General features: G+C 38.2%; 1 protein-coding gene across 2 annotated transcripts in view; it reads right to left on the reverse strand.

The window, feature by feature from the left end:
* The window catches only part of pde8b (phosphodiesterase 8B), a 45,793-nt gene that overhangs the window by 17,023 nt on the left and 5,368 nt on the right, over nt 1-23,402 (reverse strand). The window contains exons 1-12 of one of the 2 annotated variants that reach the window (XM_004566865.3): nt 15,466-15,856; nt 15,318-15,374; nt 9,024-9,214; nt 7,476-7,535; nt 6,421-6,478; nt 6,048-6,136; nt 5,838-5,916; nt 5,263-5,403; nt 5,087-5,175; nt 4,952-5,006; nt 1,300-1,351; nt 185-262 (exon numbers count right to left, since the gene is read on the reverse strand). In XM_004566865.3, the coding sequence (XP_004566922.2) occupies nt 185-262; nt 1,300-1,351; nt 4,952-5,006; nt 5,087-5,175; nt 5,263-5,403; nt 5,838-5,916; nt 6,048-6,136; nt 6,421-6,478; nt 7,476-7,535; nt 9,024-9,214; nt 15,318-15,374; nt 15,466-15,492 (976 nt within the window). In that variant the 5' untranslated portion in view covers nt 15,493-15,856. Of the gene's footprint in view, nt 1-184; nt 263-1,299; nt 1,352-4,951; nt 5,007-5,086; nt 5,176-5,262; nt 5,404-5,837; nt 5,917-6,047; nt 6,137-6,420; nt 6,479-7,475; nt 7,536-9,023; nt 9,215-15,317; nt 15,375-15,465; nt 15,857-23,402 lie in introns of those variants that run through there. The other variant, XM_004566864.6, reaches the window with a different exon arrangement.

Genomic DNA, 23,402 nt, shown 5'->3' on the forward strand with positions numbered 1-23,402 from the left:
CATCAGGATTGGGGCCTGTTTTGTTTATCTTCTCCTCATTATAATCTTAACTGTTATCAGCTTTAGCCAAGCCAATTGAAAATATGTTTAGATGTCTGGTTGTGCTTTTGGAGTGGCGCAAACTAAAGTTGTACCAATTTAAACAGAGGCTCAAAAACGTAAAACACATTTTAAATATCCTTACCGTCACTACTACGGGAGCTCACCGATCGGTCGTCCATCGAATCTTTTCTTCTGTCTCGGTGTCGTAGAGAATAGCACTCTGCGGATGGAAGTAATGCATGTAATACGATCAAGTAATTTCATCTTTGAGAATAATAACAAACGTGGACTTGTTTACTTTGGTGACCCCCTTACAATATCCACTGACATTTAAAGAGAGCATGGATAGGACAGCGGAATTTAACAAAGTAGATTTACTCAAGGACTTAGCTCGAGTACAGTTTTAATGTACTTGTAGCTTGTTTAAAGTTCACTGTTATTCAGCATTCTGCTTCAACTCCATTGCATTTACAGTGTTTTACTTTATACTCCATCACATTTATTTTAAAGCTAAAGCTACGTAACAGTCTGCAGTCTTAAATACTGGAAATAAGGTTACCCAGCAGTTAATAAGTCATCTACATGTGCAACATTAAAATGAAATACACATTAATGAACCAAAAATTATTAAACCAACAGTGTCATTTATATATTCTGCATAGATAATACTTTTGCTTTAGCTGCTTGATTTGATTTAATTTAATTTAATACACTTAACAGCCACTTTACTAGATACACTTTACTAGTACTGGGTAGGATCCCCTTTTTCCTTCAGAACTGCTTTAATTCTTTGTGACAAAGATTCGACAAGGTGCAGAAAACAGTCCTCAAAAATTCTGCTCCACATGCATTTGCTTTATGTTTGTTGGCTACACATCCATGATGTAAAACGGTTGGTTACAGAACACCTTTGGGATGCGGTGAAACGGGAGTTCTCTATCATATCGAGACTATCTCTCCACTCAGAATATGTGACATTCTCTCACTCAGAGAACCAAGGTTACAATGCCTTATGCATTTGAGTACAGCCCGCTGTCATATTCAAGAAACCAGTTTGAGATGATCCATCCTATTTTCTCATTGTCAGACCATTGTGGATGAACTCTATAATTTACCTTCTCCAAATGGAGCCTATCCGAAAATAATTCCATATCATTCTATATTTATCTATTAGTTCTACTTGCGAGAACCATAAAATACACCTCTGCAATTAAGAGATAAAGGAACTGTGAAAGAAAAAAAAATGTTGTAAGATACCTGAGTGAGAATTTTCCCCGCTGTATCTCTCCTCCTTGTTGAACTTGTGGAGCTGGTGGACAGAGAGCAAGAGATGATTAAAATTTAGGTGTGCACTGTGGATATGCATTTACTGTGATGGATATAATCAGACGCATTTGGGGCTAAAGCAAAATGCTGGATTTATTTTAACATTCTGTATATTTTAAGAATTTGTTCCAATCTTATTTCAGCCTTCTGTATCATTGTTAAGATTTAGCAGTCTATAAAAATTATTGATTTAGGCAAAGGAACTGCAAGGAATATACAGGTTTGTATTACTATAACAGAGCATTGTGAATACAACCTATGTATGACTGGAGAATTCAGTATGACTATGAATACAGTATTAAAGTCGTTAAGTAAGTAAAGTGGATAGCCTGCAAAGTGATCCAGTGTGTTACCAACGTGTTTGATCAGAATGGATTTATGTAGTATAAAAATGGCATATCATAAAATGTATGTCTGCAGGACAAGATCTTAATAAATATAAACCCACCCTGTCTCTGTATCAGTGACATAGCACTTCTTAATTCAAAGACTAAAAACTAGTAACTACTTAGCATGTTAACACACACTATAGGCTCAAGCGCAGTGACACTAGCAGTATGCTAATTGCGTTTGATTCTTTATATAGTGATATTTATACAATTCTTATGAGTCAAGCTAATGGTAACATACATTTCAATGCACTAAATCATAGATTCATTTATTTTTTTAAAAGTTAAGAAATTTGTGTTTGGTGGATTATGTCTTTATTGTAAGAGTGCTTCTTGGGAATAAATTTTATTTCCTTGTAAGTAAAACACATCTGTGGGTGGAGCAACAGAGTTGATTACGTGGGTTGTGCCCATTAAGAACTTGCAAAATGTCCTCTGCCAATGCTAAGCAGCTTATTCTGTTATTTTCTTTTTTGTGCTAAGGTCACGTGTGGGAGTTCCCTGCTCATGCCCTGAAGCTCTTGGTACACGGTTTTCATGCTGATGTTAAAGGAGTCTGAAGTCTGCACACCGATGGAAAACTTTTTTTCGCTGTGCACTTCTTTGCACTCAGCAACTTTACATGGTCTGCTACTTTGTGGCTCAGGTGCTGTGGTTCCCAAATGTTTCCACTTTGCAATAATGTCTCTTAAGGTTGATTATGGAATATCTAGGAAGGAAGGAATTTCAAGAACTGACCCAGTACCATTGTCACATTCTATTACAGTAACTACTACACGTGATTCAGTGAACCTTTTAGAATGCCCCATTCTTTCACAAATGTTTGGAAAGGCAGAACTCATGGCTATGAGCTTTTGTGTATTTTAAACTTGTTTGCTGTGTCTGCCTCTCTCTCAATATATATGTGTGTTTGCATGCATATATTTAATACAGCATATTTATATAGGTAACAATTTGCATGGTACATCCTGTTAGTCACACTCAGGTTCTTCGGATGGGTAGAGCCTCTAATCAGGTTAAGAAGATTTTCCTTACCCAGTGACTCACTGCACCTATGCAACTTGCTGACAGCGCAACCTGCATGTTTATGCAATCATTTATGCATGTATACAAACACTGTCTATAACTGTAAATCATTTTTACATATTTAGGAACGTGTAATTTCGCTATGGAGCAATGAAAACTATCCCTTGAACACTTCAGCTACATGTCATTTTTAAAATCCATTTCAATCTCATAGAATTGGCTAGTTGGTCTTTCTTTATACCCCCTTTGCTTAAAGTTTTAAGCAAAGGGGGTATAAAGTATTAGGCATTGAGTGTGTCTCATACTGAGTAAATAGGATTAAGACAGTGTAAACATGTCTAATGACATGCAAAGTTTCCAGATTTAACTGGCTACAATTTAATGTTCTTCTTGGGCTGCAAAGCACAAGCAGACATCTAAACATCTTTTAAATTGGCTTGGCTAAAGCTTGTAATAGTTGAGATTATAATGAGGGGAAAGACAAACAAAACTGACCCAAAACCTGCTGTAAGTCTGGAGTGCTAACTAAACAACACAATGAAACGGAAACCATGGTCTACAGCCAAACATCTGGGTGGGAAAAGATGAGGAGTAATGTGGGGCTTTAAGTGCTCAGAGGAAAAGATCTTAAGCGGGTATCCAATGTCACATAAATGGTATCCTGAAATGGCCTTTGTGGCCTTGGGTTGTCAAATAGATAATCTCAGTGAAGATGTACTACATGCCTCGGGTCATGATTTAGTTCTAGAGAGCCATCAAATGCTAAAACTTTGTTGCTTCTTTGCATCAATTCCCTATGGTAATTTGTGGTAAAAAATGAATAAAATCTAGAAATGACACTGTGATAATACCATCCAGTTTGACACTGCACATCTTAGGTTGTGGGGGATGACTAGAATCGGATCAGTCGCTGCCATGCCCAAGGATTCCCAGCCCCGACAAGCAGGAATGAGTGCCATTTGGCTTTGGCAGTCAAATGTCAGTGGCTGACTCACCTTATGCACACACGATGAAAGAGAGCAATGAGCTAAACCTAGTGCCTGTGCAGCTTTGCCCAGGGTATAAATAGCCTTGGTGCCTGGCTGCTCGCCTTCCTTAGGCCTTAGTGGGAGATCCTGGTGCTTAGCTGTAGCTTAGCATAGTATGACGTTATTGGCTGGGAACCCAGCTGAGCGTAGCGGCACCTGCTTCAGAGTAGCTGTGCATGGTGCTCAATAGTGCTGGAAGCCTGTGAGCCCACATGTTTTGTTGAGGTATTGAAGTAAATCTGACACTTTAGCCTACAGATCATTTGACGCATTTATATAGATGTAACTGCCAGCAGAGTTTGCAATCAGTGAGTGCAGTTTGGACTCAGTGGTATATTTCATCACCAGACTTGATTGGGCCAAAAAGCACTGCAGCATTAGCGCTGCTGATAGTTTGACATTTGTTTAAGCTCCACAACACAAATAATATTTTGTAGCTGCCCGTTTTCTTCTTCTTCTTCTTCTTCTTCTTCTTTTTTCAACTACAAGCACCTGCACGTAGGAGCTGAATATTTTTCATTTAGGGATGGGTAATAACCAAACACAAGAATATGATTTTTTTTTTCCAACAATATGACTTTGTTGTTGAAATTGTTCTTGTCTCCTCACCCCCAACTTGGTTGCGGCAGATAGCTGCCGCTTTCTGAGTCTGGTTCTGTTGGGAGGTTTCTTCCTGTTACAAGGGAGTTTTTCTTCCCACTGTTGCCAATTGCTTGCTCATAGGTGGTTGTTATTGTGATTTGGCACTACATAAATATATTAGAACCGAATCATTTAAAGATGTGGCTATAGCAAAACCCAACCAAAACCCCAAGTAAGCAAAGAAAGAGAGTCCCACATTAGAATCCTTAAGTACCTGAATGAGTAAATATTTGATTAAAACCTTTAACTTCTAGTTGTTATTGCCGAAGCTCCTGTTTCACTCCTTGTATAATGACCTCTCCTTTGCCAAGGTTTGTACAATTAGCTTCTACACTAGGTACAGTATTATTAAAGAATTAGCCATGCCTCACTCATACTAAAATTCAGATTGGTATTTCTTTTTTGCAGTGTTAGTGACAAACTGATGGAAATGATTGTCCCTGCCTTGGGTGGAAGGAAACTTTTCAGAGTAAACGATCAGATGATCATTTCACCAACCTGATTGTTGTTGTCAATATGCGGTCTCTTGATGGCTACAAAATGTCGAATTTTCCTGTGGGAAGAGGACAGGAATCAGAGATTTCTTTCTAGGAGCTGTACACTAACAACGTTCGCTTGTTTAACTTGGCTTACCCTCCTTGGCCGATGACTGGTGTTATCCTCACATGCTGTTGTATACTGTCCCCTGATTTCTTTCTGGCATAATAAATGCCCTGCCATTCCTTCAGAGACGACAGGCCAGTCAGGGTATGAAATGCTGTCAGATCTCACAGATAGGTTGGATGGAGATGAATGGGTACAGGACTGACCTTTCCTTTTTTGATACAGTTGTTGATGGTGTCCAGCAGATCAGCTCTGTTCTTGTCACTCTTGGGAAGTTCAGTCAGTTCTTTCCCGATCAATTCCCCTTTGTGATAGCCCATCATCCGTTCAAATGCTGGATTCACGTACTGTGAAATAACCACAAAACTATTAGATTAAAGGAAAAAGTTGTATATTTTTCTTATTGTCCTCTTATGTCTAAATTTCCCTGATCACCTCTTCCCCATACAGAGGGGGAAAGGATAATCTGTCTATAAGGAGGTACATGCTGTTTTGCGGTGACTCGACTTCGACTTTTTTATGTAGCACATTGTTGTTAATGTATGTAAAATCTGTAAATGTGATGCTTTGTTGTGTTTCTATTTATTTCACAATTGCCGCGACCAAGACAAAAACTAAGAGAGACACAGTTTATATGTAAAGGTATTAAAGTCATACACAGTTTTTTTGGATTAACTACTTGAGGATGAAAGCCACAGATATTACACAAATACTGACTATCACTAGCTTTGTGATTTAAAGAAAAGCTTTTGCTGCGTTGGAAGGTGTGTAATATGTTTACCTGTATTATGTGGTCCTCACTGGTGATCTCCACAGCTTCTTGGCAGTGCTCCAAGGCAGTGAAGATGGAATTACAAGCCCTGTGGATGAATAAAGCCACCAGACTAAGAATTAGGAAAGTCAGTACCAAAGAACACTTACACAGTATATGTCTGTGCATGTTCACATAATTGCATGATATGATCTATGTGTCTTTGCCCTCCACTTGTACCTGAGTTTGAACTGGCAGCGCACCTCTCCATGCTCCATCTGTATGAGCTCATTATAGCATGCTGACACACTGTTGTTCTCCACAAACCTCTGGAGGCCAAACAAGGTTAAGTGACATTTGAAGGAGAGAAAGGGGGTGGAAAGATTGAATGAGTCAGTAGCAAATCGTATTGAAACCTCCAACGTCATTTTCACACCATTAAAAAACATGGACAATAAGTGCCTCTTTCAAAACTGGCAACACGCTGCTGTTTAAGTGTTTAAAACCTTTAGATGATCAATGAAACGCCTCAAGGAGAAACAAGCATAACACATTGAGGGCTGCATCTGATATAAACAAAGTCACAAGCACAGGCAAAAGTTGTTGGACGTACTCTGCTAAATCCAGCGCAGAGGAGAGGAAGAACAGATGGCTCTTCTTGGTCAGACGGTCTATACAGTGACAGAAAAGAATGATTACCATCTGCAACCACAATCATTTTTCAAAATCATGCTTGGAGTGGTCTGCTCAAACAATGAATGGAAAACTGTGCAGTTTAAACTCTCAAAAGTCAGTCAACTTTTTTTTAATATGAGTGATTGCATCCAAAATGAACAGCACCAATTGAAAATAACAATTGTTTCAATGGAGTTTGCAATGTAAGGTAAAGACTCTACAATAATATAGAGAAAATCCCCAAAATCTGACAACCCCCTATGAGCAAGCACTTGGCAACAGTGGTAAAAAAAAACTCCCTTTTAACAGGAAGAAGCCTCCGGCTGAACCAGGCTCAGGGGGGCGGAGCCATCTGCCGTGACTGGGTTGAGGGTGAGGAGACAAGAAGATTTTCAACAGCAAAGTCATATTATTGAAAAAAAAAAGTTCTTGCATTTGGTTGATACCCATCCTTTTTTAATAGACATTTCTTCTATTTTGAACAAACAATCTTAAAATCAAAAAGTAATACTAAATTATAACATCATCTCGCAACTGAAAATTTGTCTGTTTACCATGTGACTAAAATAAAATCCACCATCCAACCATAACCGTAGACAGGTTGCTGTTGACCTTGCAGATTTTAAGAGAATTATATAAAAATATATGAAAATATTTTGAGGAATAACTTTTTTTTTGGAAAGTGTTGGAATAATCGGTTGATGTGCTGATTTTCAAATTAAAAGTCTAGTTAAAAAATGAACCTGATAGAGTTCATGGTTGCTTAATATGGTTAAAAAAAGTGTAATGCTGTACATGAACCCAACATAGTAAGATAAAATGCCTTTGAAAGACTACCCCATTCAAAGGCATCCATACTAATGGATACTGTAAACATCTGAAGTTTGTTTTGAAGTTGAGCCTTAAAGACCTTAAAGTCTTATGTGAATAATTTTCTAATTAATTATTAACACAGAATATTAAAATTTACAAAGAAGATTAACTCAGACTTACTTTTGTGGCACAACAGCTAGAATAACTGTGTTTTCAGAGAGCTTTGTGGCACGGATCATCCTGAAAATAACACAAATACAGATACAAAGTCAGCAGGAGTTCAGGAAAAGTGGCTTGGACTCATGTACAGGACAAACATGTGGACAGATTTGGGGGTTGATGTCATTGCCTCAAAAGGAGGACAGAACATTTCTGCGTTTTACACAGAAACACCAAACCAAACATGTACCTCAGAGGATTGGCCACAAAGCCACAAGGCCACTGGCAAAGCGTAAGGGAAAGGGGCCAGGAGGTGGAGGAGGAATGAGTATGCAGTGTTAGAGAATGAAAGCAGGAACAGAAGGAATGGATTATGGAAGAGATCCTCATGGTGGATAAGGACGGGAGGTGGAAAAGGCAAAAAAAAAAAAAAAAAAAAACACATTGAGGAAAGGAGCGAAGGAGGAAACAGGGAGGAGTTGCCAAACTGTGGTATTCTGGAGACAGGGGAGATAAATGGATCTGTTCCTTTACTTGAGGAAATAACGAAGCACTTAAAATAAATCACAAGAAAATATATGGGCACAGCTTTTTACTATAGGCCAATAACTAAAAGGTCTGGAGGAAAACTAAATCAAACACATAAGTAGTAGTCACTTGTCTTGGCTAAAAATAATATGGAATAAAGTTTTTCTTTAAATAGATGCCAAAAAATCGAAGGAACATCCAGCTTCGATTTATTTATTAAAACAAAGAATAAGCTGACTTGAAAACCTGAAAGTCATGTTATTTATGTATCCAGAACACAGGACTACAGGTCGTTCTCAGTAAATAAATAAGTAAATGAATAAACAAATGCACACAACTCTATGAGCAGTAAGGATTTAACATCTGGCACAGGACTGGGAGTGAACGGGATCATTTCGCAGGCGCATATACTTTTGAAAAGCTGCCAGCACAGCCACGGCCACTTTGGACAAATGGGCAAAAAAAGCTTTTTCAGGCTTTTGGCTGATTTCATGTCAGCAAAGTGCAGACTCACTTTAGTGCCTGCTCAACTATGGCTTCCTATAACTTGGGAAGTCAAATATCTTGTACTTCCTTTTGGAGAAAAACTGAATAAAGAAATCTGTAAATATAACTTGGAGCATCAGGTTTCAAGTTGTAGACTTCTGTGTTGCTTTCAGTGAACACCAGATGGCACCAACCAGTTCTTCACAACAGAGTCCCAAAGCTATAGGAGCTTCAGTACTCACTGCTCCTTGCTATAACTTTTGACTGATGTAGTTTGATCTATATATTGCACATGATTACGTGCAAAAAGATGTGGATTTGGTTAAATCATTTCTTTGCTAGTATTTTTTTCTTTTTCAGTTTAAGGAGATGGTTTCCAAACATTAAAGAAGTATCAATATACTCTTAAATATGTAATACAACACCAAATTACTTCCTAAAATGTCTTCTCCCAGCTGCTGGGAGGAAACACTCTCAAAACATTCACTGAAGTGAAAATAGAGAAATTACAGAAAATATAGAACCAGTGACTCTGGTCAGAAAGACTTCACTCACCGGCAAACAGCTTCAGGCTCAAAATAGCGTGAGTGACGTCCATCAATGATTATTATCTCATGGTGCTTGTCTAGGAAACATTCAACAGCAGACTCAGGCGTCCGTGCAATGTTGCACCTGAAACCAGCGCGGTCACAGGCCCACCAGAAGGCATCACTTTGGCTGTCCTCCTTTGCAAACACGAGCAAGACCTGGAGAGAGACAAGGAAATGGGCATGGGGGTAAGAGAGTACTTCTATTGCTGGGATAATTATAAAATAGATATTTCACTTTGTCTACTACTCAGACAGGACACTATTCAGGACAGCAAACCAAGAACATTTTATGTGCCGGTTACATTTTTCACAAGGTTACAGGACAAATGAGGCTACTGACATGTATCAGTGAATAGCAACAGGTACAAATTCTGGCTTAAATTATATCCACTCCTCCCTTTTTGTAGATTAACATAATGCACTGTTTATGGAGTAAGTAAGTAACTGGCTGCATGAAAGAAAAATTAAACAGCCTTATGTTGACGTAATGCAAAATTATTACGCTCAAATCCACCGTTTTAAATCCAAATCACCACTTAATCTACCATGCATATCTTTGGACTGTGGGAAGAAACATGTAGAACATGCAAATGGCAAACAGAGAGGCCCCACCCTAATGAAGAAACCAAAAAGCACGAAATACTGCTCGCATCAGGATCGCTGCCTAATGTTATTCTTACTGGAACCAAAAACAGCTCCTTCCTTTGCCTGTGCTTAAAATGTCAACAAATTTTATGAAATCAAGCCTGGTTGTTTCTTGTCTTTTGCTAAGAACAATCTATATCTTATTATCATTATATTACAAGGCTACGAAACATGACAGTACATAGAGAAACGGCTAAAAAAACAGAAACAATTTATTACCTTCAACATGCATTACTCATAAAATAAGTGTGTTATTGTACCTTTAGGGATAGCCTTAGTGATGGCATGTCATGGGGGCAGTAACCTCTTAAGTCTTACCACTGTACCCTCTTTCAGGGTATTTATAATCTGGTGGTTTGCACACTGCAGGGGCTGGTCTTGGACCTCTGGTGTCAATTTTGTATCTTAATCTTGGGGTCTATCTCAGGAGCCTTTTACAGGCGACATGCAACAAAATGTACGGTACAGTCCACAGAGGTCGGCAGTTCATCACAGGACGAACACATGGAGGCTGCCTTTTCACATCCACACCTACATCTAATTTTAGAACCACCAATTACCCTAACATGCATGTTTTTGCCTCTCGGCACGGGAAGAACAAAGATCCTAGAGAGACTTTGCTTGGGAACATCTATCTGTTTGGCCCCTGAAATGGTTGTTCCCTTGAGGTCTAATAATGAGCCCTAAGGAGTATATTCATAGATGCACAGAAATCGAATTTTAACATTTCTGAGAAAGTAATATATAAGAATGTATCGGGCATTTGTCTCTAGTGATGGTTTTCATTTTGAAATGAGCACATAATGTTCCCTTAGTGTTCGTGTAGGCTTGACAAAACAGGAAGTTTATCTGGATGTAACGAAAAGCTAAAAAACCCTACTTCATTTGTAAAGCTTGCATAACTGGGTAAAGTAAAACATAGTATTACCACCTTTATTTGTTTTGTTAGTATAGCGATGTGAGTAAAATAAAAAACTGAGAAAAATAAACAGCGGGAAAATGGTCAACTGTGTCATCATCAGTCTTGATTTTCAGTCTCAGCTCTGTTGCTTTTTCTGGGTTGAGTTTTAATTTTCTCTCTGGCGATTTGTGGATTTCCTCCCAGAGTCCCAAGACACGCATGCAGCTTGGGAGAAATATTGGAAATTGTGTGTGCTCATCCGTGTGCTTGACTTTCCTTAGATAAGCTGGCAAACTGTGCATGGTGCCTCTCTATCTTTTGTTAAAAGCATGCTAGGAGAGTCTCCACCTGCCTGTCCCCCCGATTCTGACTGGGGAAATTTAAAATGGATGAAATGAATAGCTGAATAACCGCCATCATGTAAACGTCATGGTAATGCCTTCTCCAAGAGGTGAATTACTGCTTTGACTGAAACTGAGCAGCGCAGAATCATGACAGACATGAAACCTGCAGAGTGAGGACATGTTTTAGATCCCACACTGTGTTTTGACCATGAACACACCAACCACCTTTGGTACAGTGGTGAGGAAACACAACATATACACGCAGGCAGCTGGACTGCAGCCAGAATCAACAGTACTCAGCTCTGCCTCGCAGCAGCATCACCTCCTGACTCCCTCTAAGGACAACAAAGGATAGAGTGACAGATAGAGTGCATGGAAGCACAGCAGAGAGAGGGGAAAGCTAATGAGTGAGTGGGTGAAATAAGCAGAAGGGAGTCCAAGTCATGATTCTCCACAGTAAAATCAGGCAGAGAGCATTTCAGAGTGTTCATATGTTGTCCTTCACAGGCGGCGACAGAAACAATAGAAAATGAAAAAGAAGAGGTGAGACTGCCAAAAGACGATGTCAGAAGGAGAGGACAGGAGGAGAAAATGGGCTCCCATTTTCGAGTGCCTGTGAAAGATCTACAGTCTTTGATCCTGTGCTGGCTTGTGTAACCATGGTGCTAACATGTGAAATTCCACACACACAGTACCTAGCGTACCCTGGGACAACACAGACCGCACACATCTCTGACCTGCCACCCAAATATGTCACCAATGACAAGCCTGATAGGAGGCGTCGTTGGTCTTAATACCACCATCTAATATACACACAGTCAAACATATTTAAACACATGGTTGCACTCCATCACACCAACATCGTATCTGTCAGAGCTAGACGCCTCTCTAAATGCAACTCACTGTTAATGGTAGGCAAATGGATGTGTGTTTATGCAATTAATTGGTTACAATACCCTTAAAATACAATTTAAGTTTTTAAACCTATCAAGCCACCCAAATGACACAGTTAAGTCACAGCCTTCAAAGTTTACATGAAAACACTGTTCAGCTAGCACAAAGGCTTATCCTCCTGGGCTGCTGCTGTTTTCAGAGTTCAGAGGTTAATCTGCCATGTTTGCACACCCAAGTCAGATGCCATTTAACACTGGGAGACTTCCAAACAGATGTGTCACTGGGATAACTACCTTTGAGCCATTTAACTGTATATCAGGTCAAAGGCTGGCCAATGAAATCTTTTCTTTCAGCTTTCCTGCATTTTATTTTAACAATCAACTTTTTTGGGATTGCACAGCATTATCATCCCTTGTTCCCCTGTCCCGACTCTTGTATGCAAAAGCACACACTGCAGGATGTGCATTTTTCTGGATTTTAGCCAATGGATATGGAGAAAGTAGGGGAGGTTTTTATCATGTTCTCAAGCAGGTTAAGTCTTTGCTGGCAATGCTTTGCTCAATGGGGGAAGTTGCAAGACACTACAAGGTCATAAGCTCTGTAGAATTTGGATGAATATGATGGAAACTGCCCCAAAGATTAGAAAATGAAGTGATAAAAAACTGCAGAACAGGGAAACTGTAGTGTGCAGTGATACAGTATTTAAATGTGGGATAAAAATTAGAATTGCCAGGTGTGGCTCAAAAGAAACTCCACATGTGCACGCCTATTGAGATCCAAGGTAATTACAAGACAGAACAGCAGCTCAAATAGCGGTTAACAACAGTTTTGACTGAGCTAGATATTACTGGGATAAAAAGAGAGTACAAGAGTGTAAGATGACTCTCACGTAAGACTATAACAAAAGCAACTTTCCTCACTATAGCTGGGGAGTTGGGAAAGTTAGTTAAAAAAGTTTTTTCCTTCATATGAATGATGTCAAAACTATAACCTGCATAGTTTATCATGTATATTTTGGAGTACCTCCCAGCTTAGCATATTCTACGTACACATTACACACACATCCCAGAATTAGTTTGAAAATTGTAGACAGTGTTTAGGTCAGGCTGTTAATGAAACACTGATTTCATGCTTTTTAAATATAATTATAAAGTAATGAATTCATTAAAAATTACCTTTCAGTCAGCATTCCAGTCTAAACCTTTTTTCTTTCTTTTTTTTTACTTTGGCATATTTTAGCTCTGCTACTTATGTTGAGATATTACAAATTACTTTAAAGTCCCATTTTAAGATGACTTAATGATGATAATTGCACTACTGCAGTTTAAACAGTTTAAAACAAACTCATTACATTTTGCATTGTACAATTTTATGCGCTCCAATAAGCATGTTTTAAAAATTTATCAATAAATTAAAGAAAAACAAAAAATAAGAAGCACAAAATCCTAACACCGCTTACCTAACTAGTTGTGGTAGGATTTGGTTAATGGCCATCAATTTTAACTGGATTTTTATCATTTTCTGAATATCCACATGGAAAATCTTTTAAAAAGAAAAGAATTGCAATAAATAAATAAATGTCTGAGGACTTATTTCAGATAAATAAATAACCAAGTAAATCTGTGTCAAAGTTAGAGGACACAAAGTCTGTATGAGTGAGTTGTTTTTCAACATATTATATCACGATAAACTAGATGCAAATCAAAGGTGTGATGCCTTTAACTTACATATAAAATTGTCAAGGATTAATTAGACACAGAAACATTGCTTTTACATTTAACAAGCTCTTATTTTTAGTAAACCAATGATAAAACTTCCTTCCATTAAGGATTCTGCTGATGAACACATGAATTATTTGAGCAACAGCTTCAACTGCAATTGCAGTTGTTTATATAGTTGAGCTTACACACAAAAAGGCATTAAAAGTTTAAAGATACAAAATGACAAAAGTTTTCAACAACAGAATTACCTTTCTTTACATGAATCTGCGATATAATTACAATGCACTTTAGATTATTAATTATGTGTGTAACAAGTGAAACCACATGAAGCATTAGATAAGCTGATGGAGGAGGTATGTAGCAAATCTGAAACTCTCCAGGGCCACTAGGCAGTAATAGTAAATGTCAAGGAAAACCCACAATATATAACTCTCTGCTGCAGAACATTTTATCTCTCTTTTCATCTCTCTGTTCCTGTGGAAGGAGTGAAGTAGAGGAGGAGCGACTCAGGTCATGGATCCAGCAGAAGGTTGGACGTAAAACTAAAAGAGCAGTTTTAGGGTTTTATGGGCCATGAGATGAAGTCAAAAAAGGCTTTTTAATAAAGCCCTCGGTCCCACCACCTGCTTGCATGCTGCCAGAGATTTCAAGCTATAGTGCTTTTGGGTTTGGTAAATAAGGAGGAGGGTGAAGGGATAGAGTGGGATTCTTTAGCTCAGCATGAACACGAGTGGCATGCCAGGCCTCTCACATCACCACACTGGAGTGGGAGCTGAACTGAACTCAAAAACCCCTGGAGATGGGTCAAAGCAGCACAGCTCAAACCAAAGCAAATCAAATAAAAGCAATAAACGAGCAGCTAATAAAGTAGCAGAACTGCTGGAATAAGGAATGCTTTGTAATCTAACCAGCTAGTCACCTCCGAGAGCTCTTACTTTCTCTGTTACATAAGGATAAATCTTGTTAGCACATGTCCTAATCCCTAACCAGAAGATGAGTACAGACAGTCCCTGACTCAACCCTGCCTAACCTCACAATATTACTCGAGTTCTTGATAGGCAAGATGAAATCTTAGCTAGACCGAAATTACAGAGGACAGACAAGGTGTCTACAGGTATTTAAGATGCATAAAATTAATCTAAAATGGCAAACTATATCCAGAAAACATCACAGCAAATATGTCTTAGAGCACTGATTCAAGAATGAATGCAACGCAAGGGATAGAAGATATTATTTCGGGGACATACAAAAGAACATTTTGGACTACAAAGGCAAACAGGGTTTATGTGGCTAAGATCATATTTTACTTTAAATCAAAAAAGTAAATTTATCTTCAACAACTTTAGTCAGGTAAATCATTATCACAGCAAATACTGTTAACCACACTGTGGATAAAGTCACTTTACGAATAAAAATCAATCTGCAAAAGTATTCTCGTCCTTTAGTAGAGATGGAAGGATTTTTTTCTGGGATAAAATCTGAAGAAGTCCTAATGTGATATAAACTATAAGCAGTATAAATGGTATAAGTAGCATAGGCAGTGTATTTGTTTTTCCCTGTTTTAAATGAAGTTGCATATAGAAATTCCAACTGGACACAAACAGGGAATTCATAGTACATTTTGAATCCGTTTTGTTTATCTAGGAGACTAAATTACACTTATGGGGGTGGAAATTTGGTGCCATAAACTGCACTCATCAGTTGTTCTTAAACATTAGGTATGAACATGACCCAACGGGCTGTCTTACTCTTACCTGAATTGGCTCTTGAGACAATCTCATGGGTCCTACACATTCTTCTGTAGCTGAAACCTGTTGAAGAAACATGACAGCACTGAGAATGGATAAATCACTCACTTAAAAAAAAATACAGACAGAGCAAAAAGCTGTGAATATTTCTTACCATTTTACCATTAATGTCCAGCAGCATATTAGCATATTGCTTTTCCTTCCACAACCTGTCTGCCCCCGCTGCACTTCACAAACTTTAATCGTCTTCCTTACCACCCACGTTCAGTCCCCAGTGCAACAAGCCAAGTACTTCCTCTTACAAGCCAGATGCGTGAAGTCAAACAGGATAACAAATAGCCTTTTAAATCTACAACAAATATCTGTATGTCTGGAGCCTTAACTACAGATTTTGTGATGACTCTTCTATGCTGCAGACACGCATATTTTCATGCCACAACACCAATCCAGAATGGAGCCGCCCGCTACAAACTTCTTTAGAAGGTATTAACCACCAGCCGCAGATTGAACTCACAGGTTTACCTGATAATCCCACTGCAGGAGCATCACATTCTGCGCTCTATATGTGTGTGCGTGTGTTTTTGCAGCTTGTCTGGACAGCTTCAGCAGGCTCCTTAAGCACATGCGTCACTCTGATGTGAATAAGCAACTCAGCTACATGTGCATCTCTTGAGCATATGCATGCACACACATGCTTACACCACACTTCAAAATACACACTGAGTCAGCAGTGCACCATATCATACTGTATCATAGTGGCCAACATGTGTGCAATACCCAGTTATTTATTTATTTCTTTGTATTAGTGGCTTTTTTTCTCATTAAAAATGGAACTTGTTATTGAATGCCTTTTGCTGCTAAAGTGTTCATAAACACAGACTTTTAAACACTCAGTATTAAAATTCCCCTCCCCATGGAGAGAAGCTTGTACTCTTTCTACACGTAAACAGAGAGAGAGATGGAGAAAGAGTGGGAGGAGGATGTCTGTTAATTCCACAAGAAGCACCAGTGCCATAATAACGCATGCTATACACAAACTCTACTCGCAGTCATACAAATTGTATGACTAAAGCAGTGAGGCGGGCAGCAGTCGATGACTTAACCACCCATCATTACAGCATTATTTGTCAGTGGTGCTTAGGCTTGAAGCTGAACATATTTCTGCCCACATTTCAAGAAGCCACTATCACAAACATCAAGACTTCTGGTACAGCACTTGAAATATAAGAAGCTTAATTTTATTAAAGCAAACAGCGACTTCCAGGACTGAAAACTGAAACTAATGGGGAAGTGGCAAAAATGACAATTTGTCAAATAGCCACTTGAGGTTTTAACATCTATGTTAAAATGCAGCAAAATTAGCATCTCTGACTAATATCATAGGCTGCTGTGTGAAGTTTACACTCTAGTTTTTCTAGTCTGTTGCTCAGCACCAACCAACAGATAACTGTGTCTTTACATTACATCTGAGTTGGTCACTTCCACACTGGCTGGATGCTACATCCATTGCATATTCTTCTATCTCTTTTCTTTTAAATGCAGTCTATTGGGCACACATTAACCCATCTTTGCATATTTCCATTTAGTGCCCCTGAACCTTTTCAGCCTCATATGTATAAAGTCCAGCACTGTTTCACCTCTGAGCCACGTAGGCTGAAAAAAAACCCCCATAAAAGCACACACAGAAAAACACCCATTGTCCCATGTTGTCTTGCAAATGACAAAGTACCACAGTTTACTCATGCACAAGAGCATGTGCATTTTCAACTAAAGCAAAACTACTAACTTGAAAAAATAATAAAGCATGTGCACAGAAAGAGAGAGAGGGAGACAGAGTTATATATGGAATGCCTGATTGTAATATAGTGGAGACAATATGTTTAATTTTTTCTCAGTAATAACTTGGTGAAGTTCTGTCATTTTCCAGCAAATGCAAAGCAGGTGTGCAAAGTGCTTTGTGATTTTTCTGCTTCACAGTAAGAAGAGAACTAGTCGCTGTTACTGTAAAGCACCTGTAAAAAGTAATACGTGGATTAAACTTAACATTGCAGACATGCAGGACTGTGTTGTCTCACACTTGTGGTCCTTACATCAGAGATGTTTGTGTCTAAGCACAAAGACATTCCTGGAAAGCTGAGCAGGGATCACTATCTACATAGTGTGGTCTAACAGGACAAAGAAACAAGGTCAACCAAGTAAGAAATGACCCAACAGAGTTGGTAGGAAAGACTCAGAGCATCTGGTGGCTCGGTGTTAAAAGCATAAACGTAGTTATAAGAAGACTGCGGGGAATGAGTCATTGTTTAGTGCTTCAGTGACAACAAGAAGCCCAGTTTCAAAATATATAATTGGGTTTGAGTGTTGGTTTCTTGAGTATACGAGCAATTTTGTTTTACTTGAGGACGATACAGCCAGATGTGAAACAGAACAGGAAGGAAGGCAGTAGAAATGGGACTGTTAACCAGTGCTGAGAGATCAATTTGGAGAAGGATGAGTCAGCTAAGTTAGTTAGAAGATGATGGAAGAAGTGTTAAGGAAAGCCATCATTGGGGACCATCTCTTCTTAGAATAGCTGACAGAGTCCTCACGAATAGACATTAAGAGGAAGTAAGTGAAAGAAGACTTTGGATCGAGTGCAGAGACAGATGCTTCTTCGTGTTAAAATAACAGGTATAAATGAGACTATGAAAGCTTTCTTGTATATCCACAGCAGCTGAAAACCAACAACCTAGCTAACAGAAAATGAAAAAAATAAATAAAGTTGATGCCGATGGCTTATAAATTAAACTTGGTTGAAAGACTGACTGACCTAATGCTTTATGGAGTATTAAAAGAGGCCCATTAACCATGACATGAGACAAAATTTGTTTTCAAAGAACATAATTTGTATCATCTGTTTTTTGTTTGAATCCAACACCAGCAGATATGTAGAATGACAGAGAGGGAACAGAGGATTCTCAAAGTCACTGAACTGAAAAGCAACTACAGCATAATATGTTTATTTAAGCTCAGTCTCAATGTAATGCAGCTGTAATACAAGTTGAATTATATCGTGCAGCCAGTGTCCTGGCAGAAAGGTAAGGTAAAAGTTTTTTCACTCTTCTTTATAAAGTATTCAGTTGTCATGTCCAGGTTTGTGAAACAAGCCATATAAGCCTTTTCTCAAGAACAAGATAAAATAAATTATTGGTTTTAATTAAATGTCCCATACTACCAGCAGCTGTCAGAAATCAGGCAGGTCGTTTTAGGACAATCTTCTTGTATAGCTCCTGTACAGAACTTTTGCTCTGTTAAAACCTTTAAAAAAAATCATAATCTACTTTTACACACTACACTGTTACAGCAACAAGTCGCAAAATATACTGCAAAGATACACTTTAACAAAATGGCACAAAAATACACTAAATTACAGTAATATGTTCTTTGTAAACAGAGCTAAACACTGTAAAAGGATGCTGCTGCTGTACAACGTACAGTACAACACAAATTAACAAAAAAAATAATCAAGTCATTTCTGTTTATTGATTCAGGCCATAATTAATTGCCAAATTATGCTGCATGTCCCACTACCTCATGCGATGTAAAGAAATTAAGAAACAATGTTTGTTGATTACACAAATGAATAATAGGGGTTTAAAGATTTATTGATCTACAGTATTTAAACACATATCACATTTTCATAACATCTTATTATGGCGATTACAGTGGAAACAATAGTGTAATAGCAAAAATTAGCAATATTAAACAGTCACTCAATGACCTCGCTCTGTAACTTTCTGTGTTCTGACACTTGGCAGTTGCTGTGGTTCCAAAATACCATTTACACTTAATTGCAGGATATCTAGGAGTGAAGAAACTTGATTTCTTGAAGAACTTGAAGAAACTGATTTGTTGCAATGGTGGAATCCTATTATAGCACCACACTCAAATTCAGCGAGCTCTTTAGAACAAACCATTCTTTCAAAATGTTTTGAAAGGCAGACTGCACGGACAGGTCTTTGACTAACTGTAGCAATGGGACTAAAAACACATGAATTCAAAGATTAAGACGTGTGGCCCATATAGTGTATGCTAGTATCTATGATCACAATGGACAAATAAGCTACTTTGCTGTACTGAATTGCTGGTTACGTTTTAAGTGAGCTTTCAAGGATATCTGTAACTCTGGAAAACAAACAAACAAAAAACTACAGAGTATAACTTATTATAATTGTATATGTACATGTAGTATATGTAACCTATCTCCTCCTTAATGGGCGAGCCAATCTGAACAACACTTTGCACAAACATCGTCACACACAAAGTGACTATTATTTTTTATGTGCTTTTAAAAATCCAATCTCTTTTGATTTTCATGAAAATGTACATTGAGTGATTCTTATATAGCGTTTTTCTACTCTCCCGGAGTACTCAAAGTGCTCTACACAACATACCACATTCACCCACCTATGCTTTTAAGCGCTTACTAACTACCCAAGGATATTTGGCATGCAGACAAGTGGGAGACAGGGATCAAACCACCAACCTTCCAATCAGTAGATGACCTGCTCCACCTCCTGAGCTACAGCCACCCCAAAATGTGATGTTATACTCTCCAGTTGACAGTCAATATGCAGTGGTTCTGTATATAGTGTTTGATTTGGCATTTTAAAACATGACACCGGTGTTCACAAAATTCAGAACAACTCAGCAGTAGATAGATAAGTATACAAATAGTTAATATGAATAATCATTTGAGTCTCTTTTCTTCCAAGCAAAAATGGGAAACAAAACAAAACAAAAATCCCCTGAAAAGGGACGGTTTATTGGTTTTTGTTTTATTTTTGTTTTTTCACACATTTTGCTAAATTAATTATACCACAAAGTAACATACAACACACAAACCTAATATTTCACGTCACACAGCCCTTCCTTCCCACCCCCCTTAAAAATGGCTTCGGTTTTTAAGCCTATGACTTAGATCTTCGACTAATTACAAACTTCTGAACGTTGGAGCTGCCTTCATCTTGGAGTAATTTCAGTCTTTGTTTTTGTGAAGCAATTTGTAATGTTGGCTTTGAAAGGTGCTGTATAAATAACCCCTTAATTGTTTCCTGAGGCCAGGTATATAATGTCATTGCATATACTGTACACACATTGTTATGATACAGATCAAACATTGCTTTCATTGTGAAGGACCATCAAACATTTCGCAGCACATTTAATTGAACAGTTTATTCCCCAGAATGCAATAAACGTAACAAACTTAGTGTATGTTTGATGTGGTCCTTTGAAGGTGTTTTCTCTGTTGATGTTAGATTATGAAGATGACTAGCTAGTTTACAGCATGGCTAGAGAACAGAAACGCCTTACGGGCCAGAGTGTAATTGTTTTGAGTAATGACAAAGCGGGGGAATTTCTCGTGTAGATTCGACCTTATGAGTGGCTCTTTTGTTGAAAGTCAGACTGTTTAGAAATCAGAAGTGATACAGAATGACGTTACTGTGTCCTTCAGAGCAGGGATAAATCTTTTTTTCTGCTTCTATGCATTATGTCACTTTCAAGTTTATCGAAACCAATAAAGAAATGTTTTGGATTTTCATTTTGTATATTGCCAGATAAATACCAAACACTTGGCGCTTATCGAATTAGGTTCCTCATCATTGTTAACACCAGGCCTTGGTGTCTGCATGAATCACAGTCCTTGCAACAAGGCCTCACCTTATCTGCACTGAAGTGGCCTTCTTAGAATGTCTACATGGACTTGAGGTCGGCCTCTGTCTTATCTGTTAGACTTCTGTCCACAGCATGAAGTCAATGATAAGCTTACAGTGAGAGTCTGATATTTTGACGTGGCTTAAAGCTGTCGTCTGAACAAACTTCTTGACTGCTACCTTTAGATGTTAGGTTCATCCTACAAGTAACAGCAAACTGTAGAACTGTAGAGAATAACAGCTCTTGATCACGTTTCTGGATTTATCATGTTTGGTTTGCATAATTTAGCATTTTGAAAACATGCTAAGATATTTTTATTAGAATTGTCAATGTTATTAGTTAATGTCAGGGAATAAGTTAAACATTACATGTTAATCTAGTCATTGTTAGGAAGCAGGTTGGCACTCAAAGAGCTGCCACACAGAACAGCATTTGAAGAAATCGGTCAAAATCAAAACTTCTCAGTATGCCTCTATGTAACGATCTAGGTATTTGCCTTAAGGTTGAGTCGGGTTGAGTCCAACACTTTGCACGCCATGTTGACTGAGGAGTCCAATTTGACTGGAGCTGTAAATATTAACAGTATCAACATTCACCCTGTTTCAGCTGCAACGTAACTGCGAACTGTTTAGTTTATTCTGTTCCTATTTATATGCTGGGACTTAAGGAGGTTGCTATTGTAGTGTTACTCTCCAACTTACATGAGTGGATTGGGAACCCAACCTAAGTCCTGCATCATCCTGTAGGTCTCAAGCAGGAGGAGCTTTCAGTCAACTTTATGTGGAGTAAAAAATACAGTCGTTTACCATTTGGCGAGGGAAACTCAATTTCAGTATTTAAGCATGATTGTTCCTGGTACTGCTCAGTCACCATAGAAAAAAACTAAATAAATAACACAGAAAAGCTAAGTACACCCTCACTGCTTCATCTTGCAATTAAATGCACTTGATTAACTGATCATCAGCAAGGGTGAGCTCCTCTACAAAAACAGAAGTATAGGTAGTTTACTGGCCTGAAGCATTCAGGTGTGTGTTAACACAGTGCCAAGGAGAAGATAAATTACCGATGAACTTAAAAAAGGAATGTATGCTGCCCATCAGTCTGGTAAGGATTAAAAGTAATTTCCAAACAATTTGAAGTCCATGATTCTAGACAAAGAAAGATTCTTCACAAGTGGAACACATTCAAGTTCCTAATAATCCGCTGACTGGATGTACCAGCAAATTGATCCCAATGCTCAGAAATCCTGAGAGCTACATGTCAGACTCTACAGGCCTCAGTTAGCATGTGAAATGTTAAAGTTCAGTACAAATAAGCCAGACAGTACAATTAGAAAAACACTTGACAAGTATGGCTTGTTTTGGAGGGTTGCCAGAAGAAAGCCTCTTCCCTCTTAAAAATAACATGGCAGCACATGATTGGTGAAAACCAAACACAGCATATTAGCACAAACAGTGTTAATTATGATGATGGTGTGGGCTTGTTTTGCATTCACAGGTCCCGTGCACCTTGCAGTCATTGAGTTGACCATAAACTCCTCTAGAGGCATTCTAGAGTCAAATGTGAGCCCATCTTTCCAACAGCTAAAGCTCAGCCAAAAAGGCTTCGTGCAATAGGACAATTATCCCAAGAAACACCAGAAAATCTGTAACAGAATAACTGGAAAAGAAAAGAATCACAATGCTGCAATGGCCCAGTCAGAATCTAGAGCTGAGCCTGATCAAAAAAGAAAGCTGTGCATAAATGAAAGTCCATAAACCTCAATGAACTGAAGCAATGTTGTAAATCAGAGTTGGCCAAAATTCCTCCATGGTGATATGAAAGACTGATGAAGTCATACAGAGAAAAACTACTTCAAGTTACTTCAAGCTATTCTGCTAAAGGTGGTTCTACAAGCAAATGAATCACGGGGTGTAGTTAGTTTTCATAGTTTCTACATTTTGGCTCAGCTTTTGTTAAATAAATAATGACACTACAATACTTTGTGACTATTATTTAGTATCTATAAGATTTAAGATGATTTTTATTATATTCTGACATGTAAAACCTTAGAAAACGAAACCCAATATATCAACTTAGGGTTACCTAATCTAGCTACAAGAGCATGCAAATACATAACTACATATGACCACTTACAAACATGATAAGTCTAACTGCAGCAGAGCAGCATATTTTGTAAATAAAGAAAAACTATATTAGAAAAATATGAAGAGATTGATCACATAGTGCAGACCCAGAGCAAGACAGCCACAGCAGTGCTGTGCTAGTGTGTTTGTATGTGTATAATAAAAGTGCTGTATTATTGTGTGATTCTACTCAAATCAACGAAGGAAAGATGAGAAGAACTGGCAAGTAGGCTAACTTCAGGAATGGTGAGACTATGTGCCAGAGAACTGA

This window comes from Maylandia zebra, linkage group LG7 (genome assembly GCF_041146795.1).
Source record: "Maylandia zebra isolate NMK-2024a linkage group LG7, Mzebra_GT3a, whole genome shotgun sequence".
NCBI lineage: Eukaryota > Metazoa > Chordata > Actinopteri > Cichliformes > Cichlidae > Maylandia > Maylandia zebra.